Consider the following 18215-nt stretch of genomic DNA (forward strand, 5'->3'; position numbering starts at 1 on the left):
GGGGCAGAAATAGACCTAGGGCAAAAGAACATCTTGGTAGGGTACAGGCTGCTCTGAGCCATCCATTCCCAAAACAAGATCACCTTCCCAGAATGCTTTTTGGTGACTAGGGACTCAAAGGAATTGTGAAGAACTGAGAAATATGGTTGTGTGTTTACTCTTTCCTGGAAATTATACAGAAGGGTTTGCACAGAAAAGGACTGAGAAGCCAAGATAACTGCTGGAAGTTCTTTAATGGGCAGGTGCCTCAGCCACATTCTTTGGTTAAGGTAAATGGCCCAGGAAGGATCTCTCCCATCCCCAAGTCAAGGATGAGGGACAACCAGGGGCTTGTCCACCCTAGACTTTACAGTGCGTTGAAGCCGCTTGAGTCCATTTGATGTTGCCCCCAATCAATCAATGGAATCTAATTTTCCCAGTCTTGGGTGAATCCAAAAAGAAACATCCAAACCCAATTCGCTGTTGCCAGGCTACCAGGAGCACTGCTGTGGTTTGCATTCTCTTCCCTAATTAAATGCTGCTCCTCATCTATGCTGCCTGCCTCTTCTGGCTTTTTCAGTTAAAGTCGCACCAGAAAAATATATGTGATCTGTGGAAGGTTTGGCGGAATTCAGAGTTTGCTTGTTTGTAAAGGAGAAGGAGAAGGAGGACCTTCTGTCTCCTGAATTTGGGAGAAACATTTTCTGGTGGGAACTGCAGGATTCCTAAGCTTGGGTTTTTTCTATCTGTTGCTCACTCAACGCCCCTTTCTCTAGAATTTTCCTCCCAGTAAAGACTGTAGAAAGACCCACAGAGAAGACTGAAGCTTCTCGATCCCTTGGTCTACTGAGCTCATTATTGTCTTTTCTAACCAGTACCAGCTGTCTAAGGTCTCAGGCAAATGCCTTTCCTAACCCACAACCCAGCAGTTCCAGACAGGAAATTAATTTCTTCTTTTCATTTCCCACAGTAAAGTAGCCAGATGCACTAGGTGTAAGTCTAACATTTGCTTCTAAACAATGGTGGGGATGAAATAAAAGGCTGGGAAACATCTTTCCCATTATTTGCTAGACAAGCTCATTGAGTGTAAGTTAGCCAGCTCCATTACAATCAATGGGAATTTCCCCATTGACTTTAATGGGAAACAGATTGTTTCATCCATATTTCTTATTTGCAATTACTTTCAAAGATTTTCCAGGGGAGAAAATAAATAATTGTATCAAACTAGGTTAGGAAAATTATAACATGGATGAAAAAAGTCACATGCCTTGACTCTTGGAAAGTTTCCAGCAAAGTTTACAATTGTTAAGGAACTCCAAACATCATAGAACGCCTATGCCAAAAAACAGGCCATCTTAGGATATGACATTTGAAATTACATGTATTCAAAACTGATAGTTCACAGAGATTTGGATCCTTCCTAATTTTTGTAAATATTTTCTTTAATTACACACCCGGCTTTCCAATCCTTACTTTTTCTTGTTAGAATGACAAATTCTGCTTACAAATTATATGTTTTCATTTTAAATATAGTATACTCTTCTGCCCATACATGCCATGTTTCTGATTTAATCTGATTCACTGGCTCATTATTCTAAAATAATAGAAGAGTCTCCTTCCCATACAAGAAACCAGAATGAGGATGGAGGACAGTGGCCCTCTGGCCTGAACAGTCTTCTCTCCACACCTGAGGCACATCATCCTGCAATCATCAGAACTGGTTTAACAGGCAGCCCCTTTCCCCGGGAACTCTGGGAATTGAAGTTCTGTAAGGAAAGGGTGGCACTATGGTCTAAACCACAGAGCCTAGGGCTTGCCGATCAGAAGGTTGGGGGTTCGAATCCCTGCGACAGGGTGAGCTCCTGTTGTTTGGTCCCAGCTCCTGCCCACCTAGCAGTTCGAAAGCACATCAAAGTGCAAGTAGGTAAATAGGGACCACTCCGGCGGGAAGGTAAACTGCGTTTTCGAGTGCTGCTCTGGTTCGCCAGAAGCGGCTTAGTCATGCTGGCCACATGACCCGGAAGCTGTACGCTGGCTCCCTTGGCCAATAACGCGAGATGAGAGCAGCAACCCCAGAGTCTTCCGCGACTGGACCTATCAGTCAGGGGTACCTTTACCTTTACATTAAGGAAAGGGATGCTATGAATCTACAACAGAATGTACCTTATGGCTACAAACGCCAGCTTCCTGTTCAGAAATGTTTAAGAGTTAAGGTGGTATAAATGCTGGCATAAGGTGTGTGATCTAGATAGTGCCCTTCTGAGCCCTTCATCTGACATTGTACATCCTTCCTTCTTCCGTTTCCACAGGGGGATGTATTGGGACACCGGAGGATGTATTGTTAAAACCGGACAAGCTGTAGCAGAGACAAGCTGTAGGAGAAGCGGGAGAACAAATGGGGGGGGGGACCAACAACAACAATAGCGCAAATGGGCGGATGGGGCGTGTGCCAGCAGTGAGGGCTCTGCATGTCACGTCTGACACACGTGTCATTGGTTCGCCATCACTGCCCTAAACAGTTTCGGTCCTGTATACCTGAAGGAGCGTCTCCGCCCCCATCGTTCAGCCCGGAGGACACAGAGGTCCAGTACCCAGGGCCTTCTGGCGGTTCCCTCATTGCGAGAAGCGAGGTTACAGGGAACCAGGCAGAGGGCCTTCTCGGTAGTGGCGCCCGCCCTGTGGAACGCCCCCCCTGTCAAGGAAATAAGCAGCTATCCTATTTTTAAAAGACACCTGAAGGCAGCCCTGTTTAGGGAAGTTTTTAATATTGAATGCTGTATTGTTTTTAACACTTGATTGGGAGCCGCCCAGAGTGGCTGGGCGGAGTATAAATACAGTAATAATAATACCCCCCTCCCGTTCTCCCTGCCTCTCTCTGGGTGCGCCCACTGTCTATCTCCCTCTCTTTTTGTGTGTCGCGATGACTTCAGCCGCTCAGCTCCCCCCGCCTCGCTCGCACCAGCTCGGCGCGCCCATTGGCTGCCGGCTCTGTCTCCTCCTCCCTCCCTCCCGCGCCCATTGGCTGCCGGCCCTGTCTCCTCCTCCCTCCCTCGCCGCGTGTTGCAGGAAGTGCTCTGCCGGGGCGCCTGGCGGCGAGCAGCTTCTCAGCTGATCCGGGGAGGCGGAAGTGCCTCCCAGCCCTGGACGGCGCTGGACTTTGCCTTGGGAAACGCTGCTGAGGCGCAGGACTTTATTCTTGGAACATTTCTGTGCTTTGGCCATGGAAGAAGAAAAGCCAAGCCCTCTCTCTCTTTTATTCCCACTGGGTCCCCATCTCAGCCGTCGCCCCTGACCAAACCAGCCCTTATTAAAAACCAGCGCCTTTCACATCGCCCTCTATTATTCTCCCGCGGAAGGGAGGAAATATATATATATATTATATTTTTAAAAAGATTCCTCCCCAACATTGAAAGAGGGGAGAAGAAAGGAAGGAAGGAAGGAAGAGGAGGGGGAAGGAAGTCCTGCCGCAGGCTCTCCCTTCCCCGGCAGACTGCGATGAACTCATCTTGGGGGGCGTCGGCATGGCATCCTTCAAGCCTTTCGGCCAGGCTGGGCCGAGAGAAGACGAGGAGAATGGAGGCGACTTGGACCGATCTCTCCAGCAGATGCTTCGGGCAATAGTGGAGGAGAGGAACCGCGTCAACATCCGCCAGGAGATCAGCGGGCTCGGTGAGTGGCTGGGGGGCTTCCCTGGGAGGAAGAGAGGACGGACACCACCGCGGCAGCTTCCTCGGCACAGGGCAGGTCTCTGCCCCGATGCGCTTCCGTAGCGGTGCGTGTTGCTGCTGCTGCTGAAACAGAATAAACGCAGCGCTTAGCTTTGGCTGGCGTTTGCCACCTTTTAAGGTTGGAAGAGACATAGCAACAGGGCCAAAGGCAACCTGGTAGTAGCTACAGAAACCTGCCAGCTGACCCTTCTTCATGCCATGGAGATAAAGGGAGGGGGGGAGTTCATATGTTGCGTTTCTCTGAGCGGGGGAGGCTGCTGTCAAAGGCACAGAACTAAGACATCGCTCTCTCTTTGTTGTAATAAAACGGTAGCCCAGCTTTTGGCTACTTTATAGATCTATAGCTTTTAGAGTGTGAACCAGATACAAAGGAGCCTACTTAATTTCTAGGAAAAAGACATGCCAGTACCCAGATCTGTTTGGAAACAGGCTCCTGTGATCTGCAAGTCCTTCCACCAAATCCCTGATAAGATCGAGCTCTTTGTTGATATTTAGTAGGGCAGGAAATGTACTCTGCACTTGCTCAAGGACACATTGGTTCCTGTCCCTCCTTTGTATGTTTCAAGGGTTAAAATATGCCAGTGGGCCCAGAAACATATAAACCCCACAAGAGAATACAAGAGTCCTTGTACTCCCCCCCCCCAAAAAATATGTTTATTTACCTAAACAGGAAAAATGTAATTTTAGGAGATAGTTTCATGACAAACTGCCCTTCCCCTCTTGTTCACTTCAGGGATTCCTGCTCAGTTGATAAGCAGGTGCTGAAAGCAGCATGGGAATTCATAAACCGTGTCTGCTGGTAATTTGTGAATATAACAGTGGCAAGCATGTATTATTCTCAAACTACGGTAGGTTTATTATTGGTATGAGCTTTCATGTGCACGCACTTCTTCAGATACACACAAAAGCTCGTACCAATGGCAAACTTAGTTGGTCTCTAAGGTGCTACTGGAATGAATTTTTTTTATTTTGTTTCGACTATGGCAGACCAACACGGCTACCTACCTGTAACTATGTATTATTCTGTTAGCTAACCCACATTACATGCTCTTATGTAGGCAATCGTGAGGTATGAGAAACAGCATGCTAAGCAGTTCTTTGAAACACTCTGCCTATCAAAATATGGTTACTAGGCCCCAAAATCCACATGTTTGGGGTTTCTGTATATTGCTTCAATGTATAGTTGATGCCTGTTGCTCCCTTGATAATGCCAAAAACTGCAATGGAGCAGTACATGACTGTCTTGGTTGCTTGTCTAGGTTTGACAAAGTTTGTCTTATCTTCCTGTTGTTAAATTGATCAGGAGACTGCTGTAAATGGCTACTAGTCCAATTGCTTGTGGCAAAAGAGAATTGCCTCCCCGCAGAGAGGCCTTTGCAAGCGGTAAGAGAGTCTGGGTTCTGTTTTCCCTTCAGTCTGTGTTTGCATCATGAAAGGCTAATAGAGATATGCCTGTCTGAGTTATTAAACATTTTTCTTGGGCTATTTACTAGTCTGAGATAGATGGTGGGAGCAGACAGCTAGATAGCAGGAAAGGGATGGAGACTGTGTATTTCTGGAGGCTCACTGGAAAGGACTGCATAGTTTAATTGAAATCCACATGGCTTGATTCTTCGTCTTTCCCCACCTCTTTTACTTACCCACTTGCTCAAATAGCCAGCATGCAGCCTTTTTTTCATTGTCTCTCCTTCTTATCTCTGACTCATGGCCATAATTTATGGTGCATGGATCCTATTGTCAGAACAGGAGCCACTGGAGCATTTTGTATGTGCGGACTCTGCTTAACAGCTGAGATCTCACATCACATGGAAACAATCCATAGCCATCTGTGGGGGAATTTGATAAAGCAGCATTCATTTTATTTCTCTCGGAGAAAACAAACTGGAAAACAAAACTGAAGCTTAGTTTATGCTGAGAGAATAAAGCTGGCTGTGTACTTCTGTATCTAGAATTCCATGTAAACAAGAATATCTTTTTCTCTCCCCACATCCTGCCCCCCCCAAAAGAAATTGGACCTTGACTGCTTCCTGTGTTGATCCAACACCTGTTGTGTGTTTTGAGGTCTATGTCTGGATAGGATCTGGCCTAATCTCTGCGTAAATAGGTTAAGAGCTTTAAAAGTAATCTGTTTTCTGTCGCTTCTAATATCCTTTGAAGACGTTGGTCAAAACTTCAGACAGGTTTGCCTTGCTTACACTCCTAGGAATACATTCCTGTAGAACAGCTGAGTTATTTTGTCCTGCCTCCCCACCCCCACCCCCGGAATCCTAAATTATATTTGGGGGCTCAGCAGGGTTTGCCTTTCCCAGTGAAAACATCAGTAATGGTAGACAACATTCCCTGAGCCTGTTGACCGCTGCAGGTAGCCTGTTTGCCTATGTGCAGTCACAAGTTGCTTGGGTTCTATGGGGCTCTCAGGGTTCACAGAAGGTCAAGAAATGGTCCAACAGCCCCACGTGAAAGAAGTGGACATCCTAGGGCACTTTCTAAAATCCTCCATGGCATTCAAAGGCTCTGGGGCACAGGCATGTGGGTGCCTCAGTAGAATAGTTGGTGTGGAAGGTGTTCCCTGAAGGTTGAAAGTGTGGGGAAGCAATTTGGGGTGGATGTCTCTGCAACGAACTTTTATTTGAATCAAGTACCTACTGGGAAGTGACTTTTCTGTAACATTGCCTTTTGGATGTAATGCCACTGTAGCTGCTTTCTTGCAACAAATCAGGCATTCAGAGTGGTCAGCCCCTAGCAGAGTTTAAGTGACTGGGAGTGGCCGCCGAGACCACACAACACCGGTCCTGAAAGACCTACATTGGCTGCCAGTATGTTTCCAAGCACAATTCAAAGTGTTGGTGCTGACCTTTAAAGCCCTAAATGACCTCGGCCAAGCATACCTGAAGGAGCATTTCCACCCCCATCGCCCGGACACTGAGGTCCAGCGCCAAGGGCCTTCTGGCGGTTCCCTCCCAGCGAGAAGTAAGGTTGCAGGGAACAAGGCAGAGGGCCTTCTCGGTAGTGGCTCCTGCCCTGTGGAACACCCTCCCATCAGATGTCAAGGAAATAAACAACTATCCGACTTTTAGAAGACATCTGAAGGCAGCCCTGTTTAAAAAAGTTTTTAGTGTTTGATTCTATTTTTAATATTCTGTTGGGAGCCGCCCAGAGTGGCTGGGGAAACCTAGACAGATGGGTGGGGTATGTATATATATATATATATATATATATATATATAAAATTAAAGTTGCTTTCTGCCCTCTGTTTCTCTTTTGTGATGTGCCACCGTTTTGCCAAGATGTCTTGGACTGACCAGCAGTTCTTACACAGCACCCGAATCCTGTCCCAGTGTTTGATAATGCAGCAGTTCTCTGGTTATTGTCGGACTGAGTCATATGTTGTTGTTGGGTGTGTGTGAAATCACAAGCTTATTAGATGGTTTGATGCTCTTTTGTTTAGCTTTTCTTCCCATCTCCATCTCCATCTGAATCAGACCCTCCCTGCTCTGAGTGACTTCATAGTGTCTGTCAGGGTCTAAGTACATCAGTGGTTATGCTGAAGATTCCAAAAGTTAAAGGTAAAGGTGCCCCTGACCATCAGGTCCAGTCATGTCCAACTCTGGGGTTGCGGCGCTCATCTCACTCTATAGGCCAAGAGAGCCAGCGTTTGTCTGCAGACAGCTTCTGGGTCATGTGGCCAGCATGACAAAGCTGCTTCTGGCGAACCAGAGCAGCGCACGGAAATGCCGTTTACCTTCTCGCCGGAGCGGTCCCTATTTATCTACTTGCACTTTGATGTGCTTTCGAACTGCTAGGTGGGCAGGAGCTGGGACCGAGCAACGGGAGCTCACCCCGTTGCAGGGATTTGAACCGCTGACCTTCTGATCAGCAAGCCCTAGACTCTGTGGTTTAACCCACAGCGCCATTATAATTCCCTATATATCCCTGTATGATATATACAGTATCAACAAAAAATCTTCTGAAGATGTACTTAATGCCTGTGAGAATTTGGAAAAATCACTACTGCAAAAATATTGATGCTGAAGTTCTGTGCTGTGAACTTATATAGCGGCTAAGCAATGGACGAGCCCATCCTCACTCCGGAACACTTTCCACCCCTCTAGCAACTCGCGACCGGCTCCCACATGCACACACGGTGCTCCCCTCCCTCGGCAGATACATCAAAGCTTCCTGCTGGGTGAAGCCGTGGAGGCCCTGCCCGGCCCTTGCCTCCACCCGAGCAGGAAGAAGCAAAGCACGCGCTGGCCAAGCAAATGAGCGAGCACCCAGCCGCCGAGCAAGGCATTTTACCGGGCGGTGGCTGGCTGCTCGCTTGCCGGGGGGGGGTGCTGAGTGTCACCCTCCCCAGAGTGGAACCCGGGGCACCCTGCCCCCATCGCCCCCCTTTCTACGCCCCTGTGCTGATGGAGGACTTCTGGGCCTCTCTTGCTCTCCCTCCTTGAGCTTTTTTAGCCTTAAAGCTGACTTGGGCTCGACAGCCACTCACCAAGGGAAAACAACGTATTCTTGCTCTCTTTTCCAAAGACGGTCCCTATTCTTCGCTGTCTCTTGTAAAACCCCACCCTGTGTTGCCATTTGGAGAGGTAGAAGGGTGCTTTCTTAAGAGGTCACTCTGTTCTGATGCATGCTAGAGAACCCTCTAAGGGCCTTCAGAAGCAATATTTCCAGGTTTCATGCAAAGTAGCCTGCTTGCTGCTTTGCTGCTGCTGCTGCTTCTTTTCCACCCTTGCCATCCCGAGTCAGGATTCATCCAAGTCAGTCGCCAGGTTAGCAGAGACACCTCCTCATCCTTCTTGATGGCTATGCCTGCTGGGTTCAAAGGCCAGCACAAGAATGCCCTCCCCACCCTAGAACTTGAGGGGTGTGTGTTTGTGTGTGTGTGTGTGTGTGTGTGTGTGTGTGAGAGAGAGAGAGAGAGAGAGAGAGAGAGAGAGAGAGAGAGAGAGTGTCTATTTTCCATTGCTGGGATTTTAATCCAACTTTATCCAAAACACATTTGTATTTTGTAATTTGTTATAAAATAACAGTGGAATTCCATGAACATGTCAATCTACTGTCCCATTTTTCATTTCCACATATAGTTACCATGTTCTATATCATTCTAAAGATAAATTTCCAAAGTTCAGTATCTGGCAAAAGTTTCTCAAAATAGCATTCTACACATGAATAAAACAACCAGAAGCATGATATGCAAAGCATGAATCAGAATTTCTCTAATTTCCCCCTCGAAGTACAGTTTTAAAATCTCTCAAGAAAACAGTCTAGGTTAATTTCCCTTTATTGTATTGATAGTTTTGGTTTCTCATTTGGAGAAATGACAATAAACCTTATGTTAGGAACAAAATCAGAGGAGCTTAGGACACTAAATGTATGATGGTTTAGTGAGTTACATTAGTTACAAAAATACATGCCCCCCCATCAACAAATGAAAAGAAAAAAGCTACATAATTTAACTTCATTCTCTTCTTTGAGATTCTTAGATATATTAATTGAAATGTGGTTTTCATATGTTTCCTGGGACCCATGTAACACAACAATGGTGCGACTTATATAGCATAAATGTGTTGTCATGTGCACCATTTAATAATAATAGTGAAACAATAGCTGCATGTTCAGAGGCAGCAATAAATATCCCTCTAAACTAGAGACCGGGAACCTGAGGCCATCCAGATGTTGCCAGAGTATGTCAGCCAAAGTTGGCACGATCCACGCTCAGGCATGGGGGGAGGGCAACCCAACAACATACTGGGGACAAAGAGCCATAGCTGGTCAGCGTGAGTGGGGGTCACCCAGTTGATCCCTGGTCTGACCCAGCAAGACTTTTCTGATATATGTAGCAAAGCACAGGGCTTGGCATCTATACTGCAATAGGTACTGGACTGGCACTGACTCACACTGTTAGTTAAATCTGGCACATTTGCCAAAAACATCAACCACTCTTGCAGCAGGCAAAACAGATTAAAAGAAGAGGAAAAGGCAGGCACTCAGCGTGGTTTTTCTATTAGGGGTAGCAGATCAAGGTACCTGCCGACTGCCTCAGGAGCCCCCGCTCTTTGGTGTTTGGATAGAAGAGGGAAGCCATTATTGTACCTCACTCCATCCCACATTGTCAAGGGGCAGCCAATAATTTTCCATGGAAATTACAAAAATGCACAGCTAGTCCCATTTTTAGGTGCATAGTTCTTTGCCCTTTTCATAACCAGCAAAAAAGAGAATAGGGTCAAACTACTTTTATTCTGAATAAAACAGAGCCTGGTGAGTCACTGAATCAGCACCATATTCCCAATCCAGATTGGGCCGCTGCTGCTATTTTACCGTTTGTCATGAATGGCACTTTCAGTGCCCGCTAGCTGCTTTTCCTAAAAAATAAATGTACAGTGGTACCTCTACTTACGAATTTAATGCGTTCCGAACACACATTTGTAAGTCGAAAAAAATTGTAAGTCGAATCCCATAGGAATGCATTGGGAGAAAAAATTCGTAAGTGGAAGCAACCCTATCTAAAAATTCATAAGTAGAAAAAATCCTATCTAAACCGCATCCAAGATGGCGGACGGAGCTCCATTCGTAAGTAGAAAAATTTGTAAGTAGAGTTATTCGTAAGTAGAGGTACCATTGTAACCGTGTATGTATGTTTGTTTTTGAACTCACATGCAGTTTGGCCACAGATTAGGCAAAGTAATTAGCCCTATGCAAATATGCTTAATTTCTATAATTTATACAGGTCACAGTTTTCAAATTACTCCGTGCAGGATTTCTCCCTTTCTGTTTTAAAAGCAGAACACAAATTGCTCCGCTTATGTAAGATGATGCTATATGGACATCTGATATTTTAACAGACTTTTTCACTGTTACAATGACCCCACTTATATCTGATGCCACAGACTGAGGATCAGATCTCCTGATGTAATTAAAAGACGCAGCTCCAGTAGGAGGGGCATGCAGTTTATTGCTGAAATACCGTAGCTGGAAATGGAGCTACAACATGACTCTTTAAGTGTTAACATAAAGAGGAAATGAAATCTTGGCTAGATTTATTTACAGTACAGTACTACATTAAAAACATAAGTCTGAACATATAGAAAAATAGATATATGGTACATGGAACAAAAATATAAATAGCAGGCAACATTCCTGAAGTGAATGTTGCAGTCCTTATTTTACCTTGTGACTGCAAACATTTTACAGATGTGGTCACATGCAAGTTCATGCATATTTGCACTGGAAAAACTGCAAGAGCAAAAATTAATACATAACCTAAGTCACTTTGACAGAGAACAGTATTACATTCAGAATCCCAAGCTATCCACATTGCCTTCCTTAGCAGTTATTTCACAATAGGCTTCTAAGGAGATGGATTGGGCTATATAGATTTTCTCAAGCTTACTGTTTTCTAAAGAAGTGCCTAGTATGAACAACAATCAAAGAGAATCTTTAGCCTCTATTTGCACAGACCCAAAGGTAGCTCAGGGACACGGGTGGCACTGTGGGTTAAACCACAGAGTCTAGGGCTTGCCGATCAGAAAGTTGGCGCTTCGAATCCGTGCGCTGCTCTGGTTCGCCAGAAGCAGCTTTGTCATGCTGGCCACATGACCCGGAAGCTGCCTGCGGACAAACGCCGGCTCCCTTGGCCTATAGAGCGAGATGAGCGCCACAACCCCAGAGTCGGACACGACTGGACCTGATGGTCAGGGGCGCCTTTACCTTTAACTTTTGGAATCTTCAGCATAACCACTGTTGTACTCTATGGACTATCTATTTCATGTAGTGTATATGTAAACAACAATTCTAATGTACGAATTACTTCAAAACTGATAAAAGTAAAAGATTATTAGAAATGTATACGATATAACCAAAACTAATCTGTATAACATCCTGTCCCTCAATGGAGAGTACTGCTCCCCTCTGAGATCTGTACCCTCGGCAATTGCCTAGTTGGCCCTGCTGAGCCTGTGGCTGAGGATGTAGATAAGCTAACAAAAGTTAGCTTAAAAGGCAGGAATCCCTAATTCCAAGTGTTTGTCCTTTGGAATATTTTAATAGTCCAATATTTCAGTTTGCAGCCAAGCCAATGGATTTGGCTGAGGGGGTGGTGAGAGGGGGCAAACTAAGTCACCTTACTTCTGGTGTGCATTTAACAGTGGATTATGAGCATAGCCCCTCTGCCACTTGCGATAGGGGTATAATGATCAACTACATTGCAGGGTTGTTGTGCATTATTTTCCTCAGACCAACCTGCAATCTGAGGATAAAAGCAACGGATAGCTGAAGCCCATCTCTCAACCTGTGATGGGGTCCAGTATCTCTGGACAACAGTGGGAGCTTGTTTTTTGGAGCCTGACCAGTGTATGAGCTCCACAGCAGGGCTTTCATAAGACACCCTTTCCTAACCTGCAGTTTGGGGGATAATAGACTGTATTTGCTGTGACAATTTGCATTGGCACTTACCAGTACATTTTTAAACTTCTCCTGCTAAAGAAGAACTGAATTAGAGTAGGAGCTCTTGTCTTTGCTGCTGCCTTTTGGAGGGTGGATTTGCTGTTGCCCAATTGTGCCTATATTAAAATACAGGATTTTTAAAATCATTTTCTGTTCCAGCGGACATATAAAAATTGCTTTACACTGTGAATCAGGAAGTGACCTGTCCTGACATTGGTGCTTTCTTCAGAATGTGTCTCTGCCCCCCCCCCATCTGAGCCACTGAACATTCTGTACTTTTGAGTTACTATGGGGCAGTTCTATCCCCCCCCCCCGGGCAGGTTTTTCCTGCGGTTTGTGGTATTCTGCACACCTCCTGCTCACCACTTTGTCTACTGATGCGTCTCTCATGTATGAATGGTGTCGTTTGAGTTACGTAAGTGTGAGCCTGGTATACTTTTGGTATATGGAATTGATGCGGGAACTCTTCAATGCAGTCTGTTCCTATGTCAAACTTGTAATGGCTGAATCCAGAAAACATGTGGGACAAATGGATGGTGATATTTATATCTCTTTTGTTACTGTAATGAGGAATTAAAAAAATAAAATGTTAAAGGTGGCAGCTTTTTCTATCAATGTGTAGCTACAGTTTTGTAAGCAAAAGCTACCATGCACTTTCTTCAACACCCACAGTCAGACTTTAGTAATATGCACATTTATGTAAATGTAATAGGCTTTAATTGATGAAAAAGCAGGTCACTAAAATTCTCCATTCAATTGTTGGACCTATTTTTGATAACTCTTGAAAAACAACACTACTGTTGCATTTACTGAAACAGTGTTTGGATTTCTGAAACTGGGGAGGGGCGATCTAGGTTAATTGGTGGCCGGCAGCCTGGAACGAGGATCGTCTTTGTCTGCTTTGTTTCTTAGTCTTGCAGCTTGATGAAAAAGAGGAAGGAATGTGAGCAGGAAGTTAATAAGGGCTTCTGCTTCTGACAGGAGGACATGATTTGAACTCACTCCCCTTGCTCAGCAGACTGGATGATGTCACCAGAGGTCTTGGCTGCACATTGAGGTGCTGTTGCTCAGAGCTCCAACTGGCTGTATCTTAGCATCGGTTCTAGTGTCAGGCTCTGCATTACTGTCTTTGATTTAAAGCAACCCTGCCAAACAATAAACAACATACCTCTTTAAATTCCTTATTGATGAATATTCGGCTGCCATATTTTTCAGGTTGGTGTGTGTGTGTTTAATTACTGTCAGTTGTACACAGGAAGTCACAGAGGGGTGAGCAATCTGTTCTTACCGGTAGTATTTATCTCCCATTTTATTAGTAAGGAGAACTTGTGGTTTGCTTATTCTGCTTGTGTTAATTCCCCTTAAGGAAAACAAGAGCTAAAATTTGGGGTGAACTATTCAGGGACCCAGGTGGCGCTGTGGGTTAAACCACTGAACCTAGGGCTTGCTGATCAGAAGGTCAGCGGTTCGAATCCCTGTGACGGGGTGAGCTTCCGTTGCTTGGTCCCAGCTCCTGCCCACCTAGCAGTTCTAAAGCACGTCAAAATGCAAGTAGATAAATAGGAACCGCTACAGCGGGAAGGTAAACGGCGTTTCCATGTGCTGCTCTGGTTTGCCAGAAGCGGCTTTGTCATGCTGGCCACATGACCTGGAAGCTGTACGCCGGCTCCCTCGGCCAATAATGCGAGATGAGCGCGCAACCCCAGAGTCGGTCACGACTGGACCTGATGGTCAGGGGTCCCTTTACCTTTATTCAGAACACATCTCAGTGAGATGTAACCCAAAAGCTCTTCATATGCTGTTTTCAGAGTTTAGAATTGTTTAAAGAGTGAACAGGCTTTTTTTTAAATGAAACTGCCTTCCACAGTCAGACCTTTGATCTGTCCCATTGCCTGTGGTAGTCCAAAGTCTCACCCCCCCCCCACTCTTCCATAATATCCTTCAACTAAGGATGCCAGGGGTTCTAAGCATGTGCTCTGCTTCTGTTTTGTTGTGCTGCAGTTAATGGAGGCATCCATGACAGTGCCATTTTTTTGTGTGGGGACTCAGATTTCTTCCTGGCAGTAGAATGTGTTTTCTCTTCTATTAATGCAAGATGCCAGAGGTCCAAAGAAAAGCCCACATATAACTTTGGCTGCAGTTCAGTACTTTTTTTTTAAAAAAAAATGCAGTCAGTTCTGTGGTAGAACTCCCTGGGCTGCATTTGGAGGAACTCCAGAATTTAAATGATCATTACAGTACAGTATTTAGATCTCACTTCTATTATTAGTGATGGAAAAGTGCTGAGTGAGGGCTTCCAGGGATATACCTTGTTTCAGAATTAGTAAGCCTCCATTGGGCTGCTGCCAAACCCCTACAGGCAGGTCTGCTTTAGAGGAATTGATTTAAGGGGACTGGAGAGCATTTGCAAATCCAGTTGAAGGGCATGACAGCTTTGGGCGCTCAACAGCTCTGAAGATCAATAACAGAGCCAGCAACTGAAATGTGCAAGATCGGTCATAAACATGTTCTTCTAGATGCTTTGTAAGAATATGTTTCAACACAGTAGCAGTATTCGGAGGGAATATGAAACCATGGCTTAGTATTGTTAAGAACTACGCTAGCAGCCCCTGAGCGCTTCGGCTCCCCATTCACCAGTTCCCCTCCAGCAAAGCCGTGAAGATGGGATTGAAAGCACCTGCTTCTGTTACAATGTGCTGTGGTTTAGTGTGGGATCTGAACTCTGAACTGTGGTTAATCTTAACTACGGTTTGTAAAAATGAGCCACCTTCATTAACAAACCCAAGTATGTGGATACCCCAAGTAGGCAGGTCTTAGGCACATTTTGATTTTTTAATATGTGCCATGGTTGCCACCCCTTCTGGTCAGTAGTGAACCCCTTGCCCAGGATCTGGCCCCTGCAAGAGTGAGAAAGAGAGAAAGCGTGGATGTGGAGGCCTCACTTTTCTAAGGGATCTGGATAAAGACCCTTTCCACTTGAAACAATCTGAGCCATTTAAATCTCATGTCTGAATCAGCCCAATATGCAGACGCTTTCTTAGCATTGCAAGCTGTCGTGTTCCAGGCTTCTCTGTCTTAAACTTTGGTGGTGTCTTAAGGTTATGTGAAGCACAGATTCCCAGAGCTGGTGAATGATGGTGTGAGTTTTCCAGAAAAAAATAATTGACCTAAATTGACCACCTTGATTTATCATATAAAAGTGCAGTTTCTAAATATTCCCAGGGCATTTTTTTCTGGGGATACTCAAGGATATGCAAGACTGGCACCTCCCCCCCCCCCCAAGAAAAGCACTGAGTATTTCAATAAATAACCACTTACATACATATATGGTTTGTCATGTCTGACATGATAAGTAAGCAAAACTTTTTAATAAAGTTGGTGAAGTGAACCATGTTAATCTTATGTGCTGTGTAAATATCTTGAAATGTTTTCCCAATAGTGAAAAGTTTTTGAACTGTAATGCTTACTTGGGGGCTGAATCAGTAAAACACACTTCAGGTAGCTTAAATGTCACAAAATATTGAATCCAATTCAAACCTTTGCCTGATTTTTTTTTCTGAAATACTTTTATGCTGTTGAAAATTTCAAACAGTGTAAGCAATGTCTTAAATGTCCTAAGATATTGAAGGTATTTAACACACCAATGTTATATTTCCTAAATATTTATGCATTTGCACCTATTATCAAGGTAAAGGGACCCCTGACAGTTAAGTCCAGTCGCGGACGACTCTGGGGTTGCAGTGCTCATCTCGCTTTACTGGCTGAGGGAGCTGGCGTACAGCTTCCGGATCATGTGGCCAGCATGACTAAGCCGCTTCTGGCGAACCAGAGCAGCGCACAGAAACGCCATTTACCTTCCTGCCGGAGCGGTACCTATTTATCTACTCGCACTTTGACATGCTTTCAAACTGCTAGGTTGGCAGGAGCAGGGACCGAACAACGGGAGCTCACCCCGTCGTGAGGATTTGAACCACCGACCTTCTGATCCGCAAGCCCTAGGCTCTGTGGTTAACCCACAGCGCCACCTATTATATATACAGCCAAAACGCATCTTAAAAACTTGACTGGTATGCCCAATCTGCAGGAAAGAGGATATCTGGGTCACTCTGGTTATTTTCTGTTGCCACTTACCTTTCGCAACAGGGTTCCGCTGGCCATTGAGCAATGAATTTCTAGTGCCACCATCCTCACCTCTTTAAAGTAACAAGTATTCCCAAGGCACGTACTGTGGTGCCTCGCTAGACGAAATTAATTCGTTCCACGGGTCGTTTCTTATAGCGAAAAATTCGTCTAGCGAATCCCATAGGAATGCACTGATTTTTTTTTACTTTTTTTTGCCCATAGGAACGCATTAATTGAATTTCAATGCATTCCTATGGGAAACCGCGATTCGCTAGACAAATTTTCCGTAAAACGCATTCGTCTAGCGAGGCAACCTCCGCTCGAAAAGTCCTTTCGTTAAGCGGAAATTTCGTTAAGCAGGGCATTTGTTAAGCGAGGCACCACTGTATCCTGTCAGGGCATGTGATTTGACAGAGAAAGGTGATCTAGAGTGGCTGCCATTTTGTCAAGGTGATTACCTCAGCTCTGTACATATCCATAACGCTCTATGCTCCAATGCTTTGTCTACCAGCTAGTTTTTAGATGCTTTCATCTTCCTAAACCCTGGTTGCCAGTATGCTTCTGAGCCACCATCAGAGATGGTTCCTGTCACAGTGGCTGGATCAGGCTACTTCAGAGTAACGACGCTACGCAGCTCTGCATTTTATTCTTTTATTGGTGCTGCGTATTTACAGTGAGGAATTCATTGCTATTTACACAGAGTGATGTTGTCAGTCGCTTTCAGAACCTCCGAATGACTTTTGGCGCGTCTTTCCCCAACACAAAAGCTTTGGAAGCCCCATCCTCTTTCCCCTCCTCTTCCTGCGTAATTCTGGAGTTGGGGGGATGGGTCTCCCCTCCTTCTTGGCCCCTTCCTGTTCCACCTGGGACCCTGGCTCCGCTACCTTGCCTGAGCCTCGGACCCGACTTCCTGCTTCCCCGCTGGAATCGGAGCTTCCTCTGCTTTCCCCTGTGCTCGGGGCTGGGCTTGAACTCAGGAGGGGAGGGACTTCGCGATATCCCCTGTCCCTCACATCCACCCCCCTTCCAAGCTCCCCTTCTCCCCTCCCCAGGTCCCCCCCAGGTGTCGGTGACGACTGGAAGCCTAAGAACTCAGTGCTTTCCGAGCCCGTTGGTGTGAACACCTCCCCCCAGTCCTGCAAGCCCCCCCCTTCCGCCTGGGAGGACTGGAATCCCAAAAATTTCGTGGCGTCCGAGCTGGTGGGGGTAAAAATGTGCTGCCAATCTGCTTCTGCCTCTGACTGTGTGGATCTCGGTGACACCCATATCTCGTCTCCCGAATCCTCAAACTCCGCTTCCCAGCGCCATGGTGAGCTGCTCTCCCTTGCCTCCTCCTCCTCCCCCTCCCTTTCCATGTGCCAGGGCTTGGGTCTGTGGGGATAGAGGGCGTGAAATTCTTCCACCAAGAATTCCTCCTGTATCTGAGTGGCTGGGACCCATTCATTCTGTGACGGTGGAGCATCCTCCCATGCCATGAGGTACTCCAGGCCCCCCACCCCTCTCCGTGAATCAAGGATGGCCGTGGCCTCATTGAGTTGCTCCCTGCCTCCCCTCTCCCCCCCTCCCTCGGGGGTTTGTTCGCTGTCTCGGAGCCTGCTGCTTTCCCTGTACGGCGACAGCAGCGATCTATGAAACACTGGATGCACCCTCATGTCCTCTGGCAGTGCCAGCCTGTATGCCACCGGGTTGACCTGTTGCGTGACCGTGAAGGGGCCCAACCTTCTGGGTGCCAGCTTTTTGCACCTCCCTCTGGTGGGAAGGCCCTCCGAGGACAACCAAACCTTGTCCCCCACCCTGATGACCTCCCCTTGTCGCCTGTGGCGATCCGCCCCCTTTTTGTACGCTTCCTTGGCCCTCTCCAAGTGTTCTCTGAGCTGCTGGTGCACCGTCTCCAGTTCCTCTGCCCAATCCTCAGCCTGTGGGCCCTCCTCCTCCTCCT

General features: G+C 46.2%; 1 protein-coding gene across 3 annotated transcripts in view; it reads left to right on the plus strand.

The window, feature by feature from the left end:
* Nucleotides 1–3069: 3069 nt before the first annotated feature.
* The window catches only part of KIAA0930 (KIAA0930 ortholog), a 75052-nt gene continuing 59906 nt past the window's right edge, over nucleotides 3070–18215 (plus strand). The window contains exon 1 of one of the 3 annotated variants that reach the window (XM_035137602.2): nucleotides 3070–3648. In XM_035137602.2, coding sequence (XP_034993493.1) covers nucleotides 3501–3648 — 148 coding nt within the window. In that variant the 5' untranslated portion in view covers nucleotides 3070–3500. The remainder of the gene's footprint in view (nucleotides 3649–18215) is intronic. The other 2 variants (XM_035137600.2, XM_035137603.2) reach the window with 2 other exon arrangements.

The sequence above is a fragment of the Zootoca vivipara genome, chromosome 5, assembly GCF_963506605.1.
Source record: "Zootoca vivipara chromosome 5, rZooViv1.1, whole genome shotgun sequence".
NCBI lineage: Eukaryota > Metazoa > Chordata > Lepidosauria > Squamata > Lacertidae > Zootoca > Zootoca vivipara.